Source organism: Aulonocara stuartgranti, assembly GCF_965226115.1.
Source record: "Aulonocara stuartgranti genome assembly, chromosome: 7".
Classification (NCBI taxonomy): domain Eukaryota; kingdom Metazoa; phylum Chordata; class Actinopteri; order Cichliformes; family Cichlidae; genus Aulonocara; species Aulonocara stuartgranti.
Window position 1 is genome coordinate 52,519,834 of NC_138945.1, and position 13,426 is coordinate 52,533,259.

A 13,426-nucleotide genomic window follows, 5' to 3' on the forward strand; every position below is an offset into this window, starting at 1 on the left:
TTTCCCTTCAATGGATGCAAATACAGTTCCCAAACATATTTATTAGGCTTCTGGTTATTACTGGTGATATTGGTGAAGTATATGCAAAACCTTTACCAGTTTGACGAGCAGACAAAAAGCAGCAGGAAAAGCTTGAGTGAGGATAGCTGAAGGAAAGAGCACAATTAAAGAGGACAGAAAGGCTGAAAAATACCACTAGCACAGTAAAGACACAGTAAAGATTTAATGCTAATATCCACACATGCACCAGACTGCGGTACAGCTTCAACCCATCAGGGGGAAGTGTTACTGCAAGAGTAACAGCAAGGTTACAGAACTTCTCTGGCCAAGATATTTGATACCAAAGTTATCTTGCTCATAAATCTTGCTTAAGAACAATGTCACACGTCATCTACCAACCTTACTCCCCATGAATGTGTCTCCAGACAGTTTTTACTAGCAGCTGGTGTCTGACTTTAAGAAGAGGACACAGTGCTCACTGACTACCCTAGTACACATTTATTTATGCTATATGACCATAAAGAGAACAAATTAAATCATTAAGTTTCCATCTACTTGTTGTGACATGTCATAATATGTGATAGCTATGAATAGATATGACCCTTTCCTCCTTTTCCAAAGGACACTCAAAGTATGGACTCATCAGTAGGACTAAAACATGCATTTCAGGGAGAGTTAAATGCAAACTGAGATTTCTGTTTGAAAATACTGCAGTTTTCTGGAATATAGGATTTAAATACAAAATAAATTATGTTAAAAGGAAAGGTGTTTCACGACTCTTCTGTTGTCTGCAATAGATAAATACTTTTTTTTGCTTCTGTACAAAGATTTCTCATGGGTTCCTGGTCAAATAAATTAATTGAAGCTTTTCCCATCATGTGTACAAGAACTCAGAGAAAGCCATGACAGCATATGCTGTTCAGTAAACTCTCCATGTGGTGCTGCTAGACTTAAGACAGCAGCACCGTCCAGCCCTGGAGTGCAGACCCAAAGGCTGCAGCCAACAAAGGACAGGCATGTTGATGTGCAAATGAGCACATCAGCATGTGCAGAATATCAAGGGATTACTCTGCTGAAGACTGGCGTCTGATTTACAATAGTGTGTGGATGTGTGATCACGGCAAGGATTTATCAGGTCTTACTGCGGGCTTTGCTGCTGCTGCTGGTGCTGGCTTTGCAGCTGCTGATGGCGCTGGTGCCGGTGCTGCTGCTGCAGGTGCTGGCGCTACTGTCTTCTCGCCTTCTGCCGGCTTTCCCGTCCAACTGTTGACACGTCCGGTCACACTTCCTTTGATACCGGCCACATCCTGCTGAAGAAACACTTTAAATATGCAATCACACACTAAACCACACTAAGCCTCTTTCTGTCTCATTCTCCGTTACCTTGTTTGCAGGTGAGGGACTTTCAGAGGTGCTGCCCACGTTGCCTTTCTCCCACATACTTTTGATGCTGCGTGTTCCCCCCGTAGGAATATCTGCCACTGGAGACTTGGGAGATTTTACATCTTTGTTTCCCTGTAAAAAGATAATAATAATAATAATGGACTGCATTTATATAGCGCTTTTCTAGGCACCCAAAGATGTATTTAGTTACATTTACATGGGCAAACACAGGAGCAAGCTCAGGGACACAAATAACAACATAGATTTAAATTTACCCAAGAACATTAATGTACTTAAGCACAATTTTAAGATAACTGTGCTTCATTTCAATTTATCAATTTTATTCTACTATTTACTGAGATAAAAAGCCTCAAAATGATGATCGGCACTTTTCAGAGCTTTGACATTAGGTCCATGTTGCAATACAAATATAACTAACTGTAACTTTTAATCATTTAGTACCAAGTGAAGAAAATACAGCTTTAAAAAAAAAAAAATTTAATCTACACATATTTAATTTGAAATATACACCCTTCATATGTGTATATTTCAAATTCGCAGGCTAACATTGAACATTTTATCTGCTACATTTACTTAGATAAGATTTTAAATCTTATCTAAATTTAAATCTTGATGGCTCCTCAGTCTTAACAAATATTTACTGTCCAGCTTTTTTTTCCATTACCATTTTAGTCAGACTCACATTAGTTAAAAATAATTATTCTTTCCATCTACAACCTATATTTGGAAGTATTGCTCTGTTCTGGGACCTACCCACCCATCTATGTGCATACATGGAAGTGTGGGTAAGAAAGGCCTGGGACAGGGAGACCACCAGCAAAGATCTCCCAAAGGGTATGGAGCAAAGGAGGAAAAAATTACAACAGACAAACGCTAATCAAGTCAGACACCAGGATGAGCTGGGCTGAAGGTGGGTTGTAAAGCACAAGTAAGCAGGATAAGCAGCTTAAATAGTGGCTGCAATGAGATTTGCCAATAGAACTATTTCCAGGTAATCATTTTGATTTGAAATAGTAAATAAACAGGCATCGCTAATTAAATATGTGTAGATTCTATTGTATTAGGTGGAGAATCTTAATTGGTGTGATTAATAATACCTGTGTTTACCTTCTATTTCATATGAAATAGGTCTACTGGATGTGCTGAATGTGAGTCATTATGAACCGTGGGTTGAGCTTGACTGTGTCATCTGACTGAACTAACACTACACTTCACCTCTCAGCCTGGTTTGACCCATTAATAGAGATGAGTCGATGACACTTAACCATACATAGGATGTGAGACTTGCTCCATTTAAACCATTTACACCAGAAAAATGTGTTTCTCGTGTAGCTGATGCATCATACTCTGACTTCAAATGGACCATCTTAAGGTTGTTGCATTGGTTGCAACTTAAAAGAATATATGTTCAAATAAAACATGACTATTACTGCTACCTTTATTAAGGATGGTGATTAATATTTAACATAGAGATCAGCTCTCACCTGGATGGCAGAAGTGTATTGTTCCATTCTGTTGCCAATCTTGGAGACAATAGGAGTGTGTGACACTCTGGCTGTGGTGCTGCACAGATGAACCAGGCACTGGGCATTAGTAAAAGCCACCAACCACTTATTTATCGTTTTCTCTTGTACTGGAAAAAAATCTTTTTTGTGGCTTACCTTTTCTGGGCTGATTTACTGAGGAATTCTGCCTTCTCCCCAATCTGCACAAAACAATGTGGATTTTTACACCAAGTAGCGTTTCAAAGCCACAAATCACATTCTGCAACTCAATTCAATTCTATTTATATAGCGCCAAATCAGAAGAACAGTCAGGAAGGGGCAGCAATCTGCCATGACCGGTCAGTGCTGTGAGGTGGGGGGACACGACAAAAGACACACTCTACAAAAAAAGCTATGGTAGCGTTGCACCACAAGGTGTCATTATTTTTTTTAATCAATAGCATACAGCTTATATCAGTGGAATTAAAACCAGAACTTGATAAGGGAATGCCAAATGAACAAAAACAGTAGTCAGGAAAAAATGTTTGACCATAAAGGGAGAACAACAATATCTGTGCTCCACTTCGCACAAAGCATGGAAACAGGGGGAAACAGGTTGGCTGGCTCTGTCATCAAGTAACAAAATGAACCAGGCAGCACTCCAAATCATCTCACAGTATGTGAGAAAACCTAGATTTGAAAATGAAACAGTGTGTTATTTGCTTAGTACATGTCGTTGAGTCTCTGGTTGCCTTCCAACCTCATGGTGACAAAAAAAAAAAACTCAAGGAATTTCTTTCAATTACATAAAAGTTTATAAAAACCAGATACATTATTTATACAAGACAGCTATATTTTACAGCCTGTACTATTACAGTGTCACTATTTTCAAGAGTTTACTCACACAAGTTATAATAAAAGCATTTTTCTCTATTCAGCTGGGTTTTCAGATATCTGGCTATGACTTCAAAGTTTGTTATTATTATAGTGCTCAAAGTATAATAAAGCATTTATTTAAATTACTCTAAAAAGATACACAGACACTTTTTGTTTCTACTGTGGATAAGTGGCCATATGTTTAGCTGGCTTTGCAGGATCTGGGCAAATACAACCGAGACTGTGTGTGTAAACTCAACTCAGTGAACCTTGTGTGACAACTAAGCCGTACGAACCAATTCTCAGACACTCACCTTAGAGGAGCCTTTGGGACTGATAGTAAAGGTTGGTTTTGTAGACCCCTCCTCCATCTGTTTCTTCTTCTCTGCAGCCTCCGCCCTCCTTTTCTCTATTTCTTCCTTCATCCTCTTTCTCTCCTCCTGTTACAAAAGCCCCATTTTGCTGTCACATTTCTGTAGCCACACATATGATAAATAGCACATATCCAAACCCATGCACTGTCTTAAATTGGTATATTTAACCCCTGAATGTCAAATAACACATCCTCGCCTGCTCCTTGGCTTTCTTTTCCTCTAGCGCCTGTTTCCTTTGCCTCTCCTCTTCCTCGAGGATCTTCTTCCTCTCCTCTCTCTTCCTCTTCAGCTCCTCCAGCTCTGCCTCGGCACCCTGCTGCTTCTGCTTCATCTTCTCAAACTCCTCACTTTCCGCATTGTTTCGTCTGCGCTTCAGCTCTTGCAGTTTTCGCTCAGCCTCCTGTCGCTCCAGGTCTTCTGCTTTAGTGGAGGGCGGATTGTCCCTGCTCGCAAACAGGCACAGTTTATTTAATTCACATGTTAAAATATGCAGATTAGACTTAACAGTGATCAAAATCATTGACTGTCTATAAGCAGTGGTCCCATTACATTGTGGAGACAGTTTGCCAAGATGTACCTTGATGTCTTTTCTGTTTTCTTTAATTTACTTTCAATGACAGCTCCATTCTGTTTGGTTGGTTCAATCTTTCAAAAAAGACGGGAAAAGAAAAGTTTTTCTTCCATAAAAGAAAAATAAACACATATTGAATATTGACAGCTAGTATTGTTTTACCTTCTCCTTAAACCCAAATCTCTTCGGCTTCTCCTCCTTCACACGAAGATGTGAAAATAAGAGAGAAAGAAAAGATCAGCAAGCATCCAGTGTTACACACACACACACACACACACACACACACACACACACACACACACACACACACACACACACACACACACACACACACACACAGGACAAAGGCCATCAAACAATAGTGGAGTACTGGTAGTGAATGCAAAGCAGATGTAAGCTAAAGAGCTATGACACTGCAGCATCCTTGATATCACTACCTCCAGCAAAACACTGCGACTGCACTGTGATCTGTGACCAAACCACAAAACCACATCACACAGCAAAGCAAGAACAAACCCACATAAATAAAGAGTGTTTTTTTACTTTGCAAATAGTTACATTAACACAAAAGTCCCACAAATCCCATCAATACCTCCTCTTTCTTCTTCTTCTCTTCCATCTCTCTCTTTTTGCGCTTATCCTCTTCCTCTTTTTTCTTCTTCTCTTCAGCCTCCTTTTTCCTTTTTTCCTCCTCTACTTTCTTCTTCTCTTCCACTTCCCTTTTTCGTCTCTCCTCCTCTTCTTTCTTCCTTTGTTTCTCCTCTTCCTCCTTTTTCTTCTTCTCTTCCATTTCCTTCTTTCGTTTTTCCTCTTCTGCTTTCTTTTTCTTTTCTTCCATTTCCCTTTTCAGTTTTTCCTCTTCCTCTTTCTTCTTCTTTTCCTCCAGCTCCTTTTTTTGCCTTTCCTCTTCCTCTTTTCTCAGTCTCTCTTCCACCTCGGTGTTCTGCTTCTCTTCCTCTTCTTTCTTTTGTCTCTCTTCCAGCTCTCTTTTCTGTCTTTCCTCCTCTTCTTTTTTCATTTGTTCCTCCATCTCTTGTTTTTGTTTTTCCTCTTCCTCTTGTTTAAGCCTCTCCTCAGTTTCCTTCTGTTGTTTTTCCTCTTCTTCCTTCTTTCTCCTTTCCTCCTCCTCCCTTAGTGTCTTTTCTTCCTCCTCCTTCTGGAGTTTTTCCTCCATTTCCCTTTTTTGTCTTTCTTCCTCTTCTATCCTCCGCTTTTCTTCCATTTCCTTTTGATGCTTTTCTTCTTCTTCTTGCCTCTTCTTTTCTTCTTCTTCTTCATTGTCAACACCAGGCGCAGGCTCATCTTCAGCATCTTTATTTTCTAAACCTGGCTCCTCAGTGTCCACCTCTGTTGCTGCAGCCTTCTCCTCAGTCTCTTCCTACAAAAACAAATTAAATTTACTTCCCGTCAGTTTTATGGAGTTGGATTAATGAGTCTAAAAGAGGTAAAAAGACATAAAACTCTACCTCATTTTCTGTTGTTTGTGTTCTTGATTCTTCAACAGATTCCTGACAATCACAACAAAAATAAATCAATTAATCAATAAAAAAAATCACAATATAAAAACTTTTTTCCCCAGTAAATACATTATAATTTATAAAACAAACAAAAAGGCTGAAACACATCTTACCTTCTCGTCCTCCTTTGTGTCTTCTTCTTCTTTCCTCCAAGAGTTAGTATCAGTTCTCGTCACCTCCTCCTGGGCAGATTCCTCCTCCTTCTTCTCCTCCTCCTCCTCCTCTGTATTTTGTTGCCTGCTGATGCTGATGAAAGTCTGCTCTTCCAATGTGACGTCTGTGCCATTGGTGGTGCCAATTGTGGGATCGAGCTCCTTCTGTCTCTCCATGGCCTCCTTCATCCTCTTTTGCCTGCGTTCCTCCCTTCTGGCGAGGCGCTCCAGCAAAGCTTGATCATCATCTGCCCCTTCGTTTACGGCCGTGGAGGACTCTGTCTCTGTCACGCTGAAAAATTAAAGAACAAAAACAAAACACCAAAGATTAAATTCAATCAAAGTCGAACCTCAAAATCTTGGCTGCTATCAAATGTTTTGGTCTGATCAAGTGTGATGAACCCACAAGTCTTTCTGAGTGGAATTTTCTCCTGTGGCTAACCAGCGAAAACATCAATCCAAGAACCTCACAACCGCTGGAGCTTTCCAAATATTAAGGCTGGAGGGCTTTATCAATACCAAACACTTAGATAGGCTGTAGAGCTGCTGCGTTTTTCTTTTTCTCTCTCTCAGTGACGCTTACGCAGGAACAAAAAAGCATTTGAATAAAATTAAATGAAAAAACACTTTTTTGTTTTTTGTGACACAGTTAATTTGTGCAATAGGCCAAGGTAATAAAATGTGCTGCTTTTATACACAACAATTCAACTTGTGTGTAAATTTATTTTTCATACGTCAAAAAAAAAGTTTTTTTCATTAAGAAAACCCCTAATGGGAAGTTACTTATTTAACCTCATTCTAGATGATGGCTACACATCTTACCTGTTAGTGTCGATCACCTCAGTCGTACCAGATTCCTCTGAGTCTTTCATCTTCTTTCTCTCCTCCCTTGCGCGTCTCCTTCGCTCCCGAGCCTCTTCCTCATCATCATCATTGGTGTTACCTGTTCTGAAAGAGCACATGTGCAGAATTACAGTCTTTTGTTTAAAATGCATTTTAGTTTTTTGGGTTAAACCATGAAAACACGTCAATCCACGTGAAAGCTACTTTGGCTCAATGGCAGCTTTTGTGCTAAAATATCACTGTCTAGTGTTAATGGCTAAAACACCCAATGAATCCAAGGTCCACTATTGATGAGCTGTCTTTAAAAATTATACTCTAGATCAGATTTCTAATCCCTAAACCTAACCAAGGAAGTTAAATAATTTGTGATAAAAGGCCCGAAACACCCTGTGAAGTTAAGCCACAACTGATGATGTGTCCCGCTGGTAAAGCTTTCAGGCTGCCTTTCTTCATAGTAGCCATCCCTCAAGACTTTCTTCATTTGAAGCAATGCATTATCAGAGATTGTAACATCTAGTCCTTTATTGAATCTGTAAATGCCTTGGTTTGGAGTTTGTGATATAGTTTCGGCTCATGTTTTGTTTTTTGTTTTTTGCCTATCACTTTGCTTGTGTATGCCTATTAGTTTAACTTCCTGTCTCTGTCTTTTTACTACACGTTTGCCTACGTGAGAATGCTGGATCGTTCCCAATGGTACTTTCCTCTTCTAGTATTTGTACTAGTATTAAAAGCTGACTGCAAATTCACTTTGACGCTGTATAGATGAACAGATGAAAACAAATTATGGACCTAACTGTAAATGCTTTGAGCTCCATGGACCTCGTGGTTGTGCCTACTTTACTTGTGACACACTATGACATGTTATGTAAGGCTTTAGTGTAGAGTGGAGTTTCCCATACACATTTTATTTTATGTTTTTAAGAAACCTAAAGTGACAAAACAAGTGTTTTTCCTGATAAAAATTTAAAAAACTTCACATAAATCAAAAACACAATTTCCTCCAAAAGAAATACGTGATATGTGACATTTTTATGTTGACCACATGAGAAGCTAAAGCCATACCATCTAAAGCTGATTTTAAAAGACACGATGAAGATTTGAGATACCACAACTGAGAGGAAAATAGTCTATAAGAAATAATTATAAACACACGTGCTACACATGCAAATGTCACATCCAAGAAGATGCGTGTACTTCAAAAGACTGGCTCACTTGGGACTTAATACTACAACATGTAATATATGAAAAAGGGAGAAAAAGCAACAGAATAGGGATGCAGAACAATGCTGTTCCTCTCCATCAACCCCATATCTCCTGTCAGTGACTTTCATCCAGCTTTGAATGCTTCCACAGTTAATCTTTCAACATGCCTGGGAGTATCTTTTTAAGTATTACCAGGCTTTATGAGACAGAGAGGGAGCTTGAAATGGTCCATTGATAGCACACGGGTATTATTTCCCTCTGCTCTTCCTGAATCTGCGAGGCAATCTTTTACAGATGTTGCGAGAGGTGGAAGGCAACCGCAAGAATCCTTTCTGTCTTTAAAACAGCAACAAAGACCCAAATGAGGCGGAAAGCCAATAAATCCACAGGCAAAGATTTCTCCAAGTGGCACGGATCACCTAGAGAAATCAGTGAGGAAGCAATCCAATTAAATGGTAAATGGCCTGTATTTATATAGCGCTTTTCTAGTCCCTAAGGACCCCAAAGCGCTTTACATATCCAGTCATCCACCCATTCACACACATTCACACACTGGTGATGGTAAGCTACATTGTAGCCACAGCCACCCTGGGGCGCACTGACAGAGGCGAGGCTGCCGGACACTGGCGAGAACCCCAGCCAAAGCTTGAAGCTTCCTGACTGAGTGCTGTCAAAATGTCACAGTTACATTTCCAGACAACCAGCCCGAGGGACACGAAGCATAATAAATGAGGGGAAATATGATGGGAGCTACTTGGCTAACAGAGGTGCTGAGTGAAATGAAGGAAAGAGGCTAAAAAGCTCAGCTCAAGCAGTGTAAGTCTGAAGCCCTCGGAGCAGGCTATTATGCACTGGAATAAAAATGACAGTCAAAACATTCCAGTGTCGGCAGCGTTTGGAGAGGAACTGGAAGGCATAAAAGGAAGGGCAGGCTGGTTTGGCATGGCCGGCTGTGAGAAAATTGCAAGGAATGCTCTTCGTTGCTTGGGCACTGATGGCACATCTGATATGACAGCACCCGACTGGAAAAAGCACAACATGCTGGGCTATGTTTGGACATCTTGATTATATGATCACATAAAGGATTAAAGTGATCATAATCTTTTCAAATCCATTCAGAGAGTAAAATGCAGTGACCGCAGTGTTTGATCATCAGTTTAATTAGCTCTGCGATTAAACACTTCTGACATCTTTAAGTGTCAGCATCTCTCACTTTGTTTCTACTCCACCTGAGGTCACAGCAAGTACAAACCTTCTACTTTACACCACTGGGGTGGATATCAGCACCATCTTTTAAACATTATTGTTTAATTTACTGAGCACATGAAAGAGACTGAATGAAACAACAGAGAATGAAAGGTAAACCCAAACAGCAGCACAGATGACGGTCCCCTTAATGAGCTCAGGATAGTGTGGAGATCATTGGGCCATTATCGGCTCTTCCTTCTGCTCCGTGTGGAGACAAAAAACTCCATCATGCATCCTTCCATACATCAAACAACATATAGTATGCATATATAGAAAGGCCTGCTCACTGAGCATGTGTCCATGAGACGAACCAATCATCGGAGGGCACAGAAGAACGATCAGAAGAGGAACATCTTGTTTAATGTTTTCAGAATGGCTCACTGCATCCAAGGGTTTAAAAGTGTCACCACAGATGTGACTGGGAAACAGCTGCTGTTTAAAAACTAAAAAAAAAAGTGTGTGTGTGTGTGTGTGTGTGTGTGTGTGTGTGTGTGTGTGTGTGTGTGTGTGTTTCGGAGTGGGTGAGTAGGCCCTGCTAATCAAATATAAAATCTATCCGGTTTGTTTTGTGAGCCGACACAAATACTTTGCATGCTAACAATGCTAATGAGGCTTTAATTTAAGATGATGTGGTGTAAGATGTTCTGATATTCACAGTGCATTCACCCTTTTTTTGTGAGTTTCACTTGTAATTTTAAGTCTGCATGCTCAGGACTGTGTCTTTTGTGTGTGTGTGCATGTGTTGTTTTGCGCAGGTTTTACAGGATTACTCACTTTTCAGCTTCAAGGCGCATCTGCTCTCTCCTTTGCCTCCTCAGCTCCATGCGGCGGTCAAAGTCGTCATCCATGGTGGCCAAAAGGTTCTCCTTGCTTTCTCACTAAAAGACACAAATATAATGTCAGCATGAGTATCCTAAGTTAAATGAAATGGACATTTACTTTTTAATGCACATGTAAAAAAAAAAGTTTAAACTCAATTAACAGCAGCTTGTAGGGTCCAGATTAACAGACACACATTGCAATATGACAAAGGGCCCACCCAAACTTTTTTTAACATATGAAAAAATCAATAAAAACTTCTGTCTGCTGGTTTACAATACCTTAGCAATAGCGAAAGTTTAGTCCACGGACAACAGAGACTCCTCTCCTGTCATATATCAGCTCCCACAGTCTGGTTTATATCTCAGTCCTTCTGCAGCGCAAAAAGAATTCCTGCTTGTCTTTGCAGTGACTACAACTACCAGAAAAGGCAAAGCCTGCCTCTCTGCTCTCCTCTTTTTCTTTCTCAGCCTCCCTCCTCCTCAGGCAGACTCCTGCTCGCTCCCTCTGACTCTCACTTTTCCCTCCCTGATCTCTGAATTTGGACTTAAACTTTGTCTTATTCTGCTTACTGTACCTTGTCTGCTTTATCTAGCTTATGTCAGATGTGTCGGTTTTAATTTATAAAGGTTTCCACAGAATTATTCCGTGCTTCTAAAACGCTATTCACTGCACAACACTTACTGGTCACAGGACAGCTTTGCAGTGCGCAGTGGTTTATATTTCAGCAATTAGCCTGGCATGACGTTGGTTTTCAGTTGCCAAAGAAAAAAAAATGCCATTAGCCTTTTAATTACTTTTTTCCAACTAATAATTACTATAATGAATAATATTTGTAATTACTGGCTCTGTACTGGACAGATACATTTGTTATTAAATAGAGGAACAAGAGTGCAATTTTTTCTCTCTCATTAAATTATTCAAACATGTTTGACTCCTCGTGTTTCCCTATGCTGTTATTGTAGTTTCATTGAAAACAGATAAAGAGATCCAGTGGGAAACGCAATCTACAAACAGGTTTCTTTGAACTTCAGAGGCGGGGCATTCCTGTGCATTTAAAAGGTAATTAGAGTTTCCAGCATCACAGATAAAATCATAGTTCTTGTAAAAGGTTGCCAAAGCTTATAATCTACAATCAACTGTTCAGCTAGATCAATCAACTGAAAACCAAAGCCCCCATTTTAGTAATAATAAAGCTGTAATCTGGCCTGCAGGGTTTCCCAAAGCTCACTAACGTCATACAGCCTGTGCCCAGTAACTAATTGCTAGTCTTTCTGGCTTAGAGAAAAGAACTGAGGGTTCATTTAAATGCACAGACTTAGATAAAATGGCTTCTTAGGCTGACACAAAATCCTTCATTTATAGCAGTTTTTGTGTCCACAGTGTCCTCCCACTACAGACATGGATGCTAAGGTAACTGATGGTTCTTGGCTGAAAATGTGAGTGTGAGGGGGAACTTTTGTGTGTGTGAGTGTCTGGCAGTCCTGTAGGAACCTGTCTAGTGAAATCCTGCTTCTACTCCACTGTCATCACATCCCTGGTTGGTTAAAATAGCTGAAGGACAGCAAATTATTGAAAAGTTAGGGAATAAACCAAAGTATATATTTATAAATGGGCTGCTGCTGATCCCACATTTGTTATTGGAATAAGACTGCTCAAATCCAGTGTTCAGCATGCAATAAAATTATAGTTTTCCAAATGTTTGCTCTTTCTTTGGATGAACATGAAGTTGTGCAACTAGCCAATTGCTCCTACAGTGGGGCAAAAAAGTATTTAGTCAGCTACCGATTGTGCAAATTCCCCCACCTAAAATGATGACAGAGGTCAGTAGGGATGGGTTCTGACATAAACGGTAGTAACCAGACCGAAAAGCAGCGCACATTTCGGTGCTTTATTTCGGTGCTTTTTTTTCCTGAGCTGTGATACACTTCTAGCCAATCATTTTACGTTTCCGAGGATAGTAGGCGGGGCCAGGTACGTACGTTCTTTTATGCAGAGCTACAGATTAAAAATGCCCAAGGCGAAGCGGTCAAAAGTCTGGCTGTACTTCACAGCAAAATATGCAAACTCAGCAGCCTGCAACAAGTGCTTTAAGCTGATACTGTGATACTGTCAAAGGAGGTAACACCTCGAATCTGATGAAACACCTGGCAACGCATAGCGTTTTTTTTTAAAAGCTGAGAAATGCGCCGTATTTGATGGCAGCAGCAGCCGTTCTTCTCTGCGTGAGTAGCTTAATGTTGTTTGTGTGTAATTTACGTTGAGTAGGCTAACCACGTTATTACATTAATGCATGTAAGGTAAACTAGCAAACATCATCATAGCTACATGCGGCTGTCTTCTTGTTTGATGGCAGATACTCCCTTCACCCTGGCCAAAAAGGCTAAAATGACCAAAGAAAAAGAGGGAAACAGCTAAACATGAGAGGTTTTTGGACAGAGTTTGTATTTTTTTCCATTGTTTAAGCACTGCTTCCAGCTAAGAGTGATACCATATATGCCCCATAGCTGCAGAAAAGGCTAACATTGTTATCTTTTTACAAAAAACCAGCTGAATATGAGAGGTTTTTGGACCAATTTTGTGTTCTCCATTCTTTAAGCACCGGTTTGAGCACCGTTTGAGCACCGGCACCGTTTCAACAGTACCGATTTGGCACCGGTATCAGATAAAACCTAAACGATACCCATCCCTAGAGGTCAGTAATTTGCACCAGAGGTACACTTCAACTGTGAGAGACAGAATGTGAAAAAAAAAATCCATGAATCCACATGGTAGGATTTGTAAAGAATTTATTCGTAAATCAGGGTGGAAAATAAGTATTTGGTCAATAACAAAAATACAACTCAATACTTTGTAACATAACCTTTGTTGGCAATAACAGAGGTCAAACGTTTACTATAGGTCTTTACCAGGTTTGCACACACAGTAGCTGGTA

The 13,426-nt window shown here is 40.1% G+C and overlaps 1 protein-coding gene across 4 annotated transcripts in view; it reads right to left on the minus strand.

The window, feature by feature from the left end:
- The window catches only part of LOC309710639 (uncharacterized protein), a 32,529-nt gene that overhangs the window by 10,919 nt on the left and 8,184 nt on the right, over positions 1-13,426 (minus strand). The window contains exons 1-14 of one of the 4 annotated variants that reach the window (XM_082540279.1): positions 10,773-10,978; positions 10,447-10,550; positions 7,201-7,326; positions 6,340-6,670; positions 6,176-6,217; positions 5,302-6,087; positions 4,872-4,907; positions 4,716-4,783; positions 4,335-4,581; positions 4,079-4,204; positions 3,066-3,109; positions 2,889-2,967; positions 1,384-1,515; positions 1,143-1,307 (exon numbers count right to left, since the gene is read on the minus strand). In XM_082540279.1, coding sequence (XP_082396405.1) covers positions 1,143-1,307; positions 1,384-1,515; positions 2,889-2,967; positions 3,066-3,109; positions 4,079-4,204; positions 4,335-4,581; positions 4,716-4,783; positions 4,872-4,907; positions 5,302-6,087; positions 6,176-6,217; positions 6,340-6,670; positions 7,201-7,326; positions 10,447-10,520 — 2,256 coding nt within the window. In that variant the 5' untranslated portion in view covers positions 10,521-10,550; positions 10,773-10,978. Of the gene's footprint in view, positions 1-1,142; positions 1,311-1,383; positions 1,516-2,888; positions 2,968-3,065; positions 3,110-4,078; positions 4,205-4,334; positions 4,582-4,715; positions 4,784-4,871; positions 4,908-5,301; positions 6,088-6,175; positions 6,218-6,339; positions 6,671-7,200; positions 7,327-10,446; positions 10,551-10,772; positions 10,979-13,426 lie in introns of those variants that run through there. The other 3 variants (XM_082540278.1, XM_082540276.1, XM_082540277.1) reach the window with 3 other exon arrangements.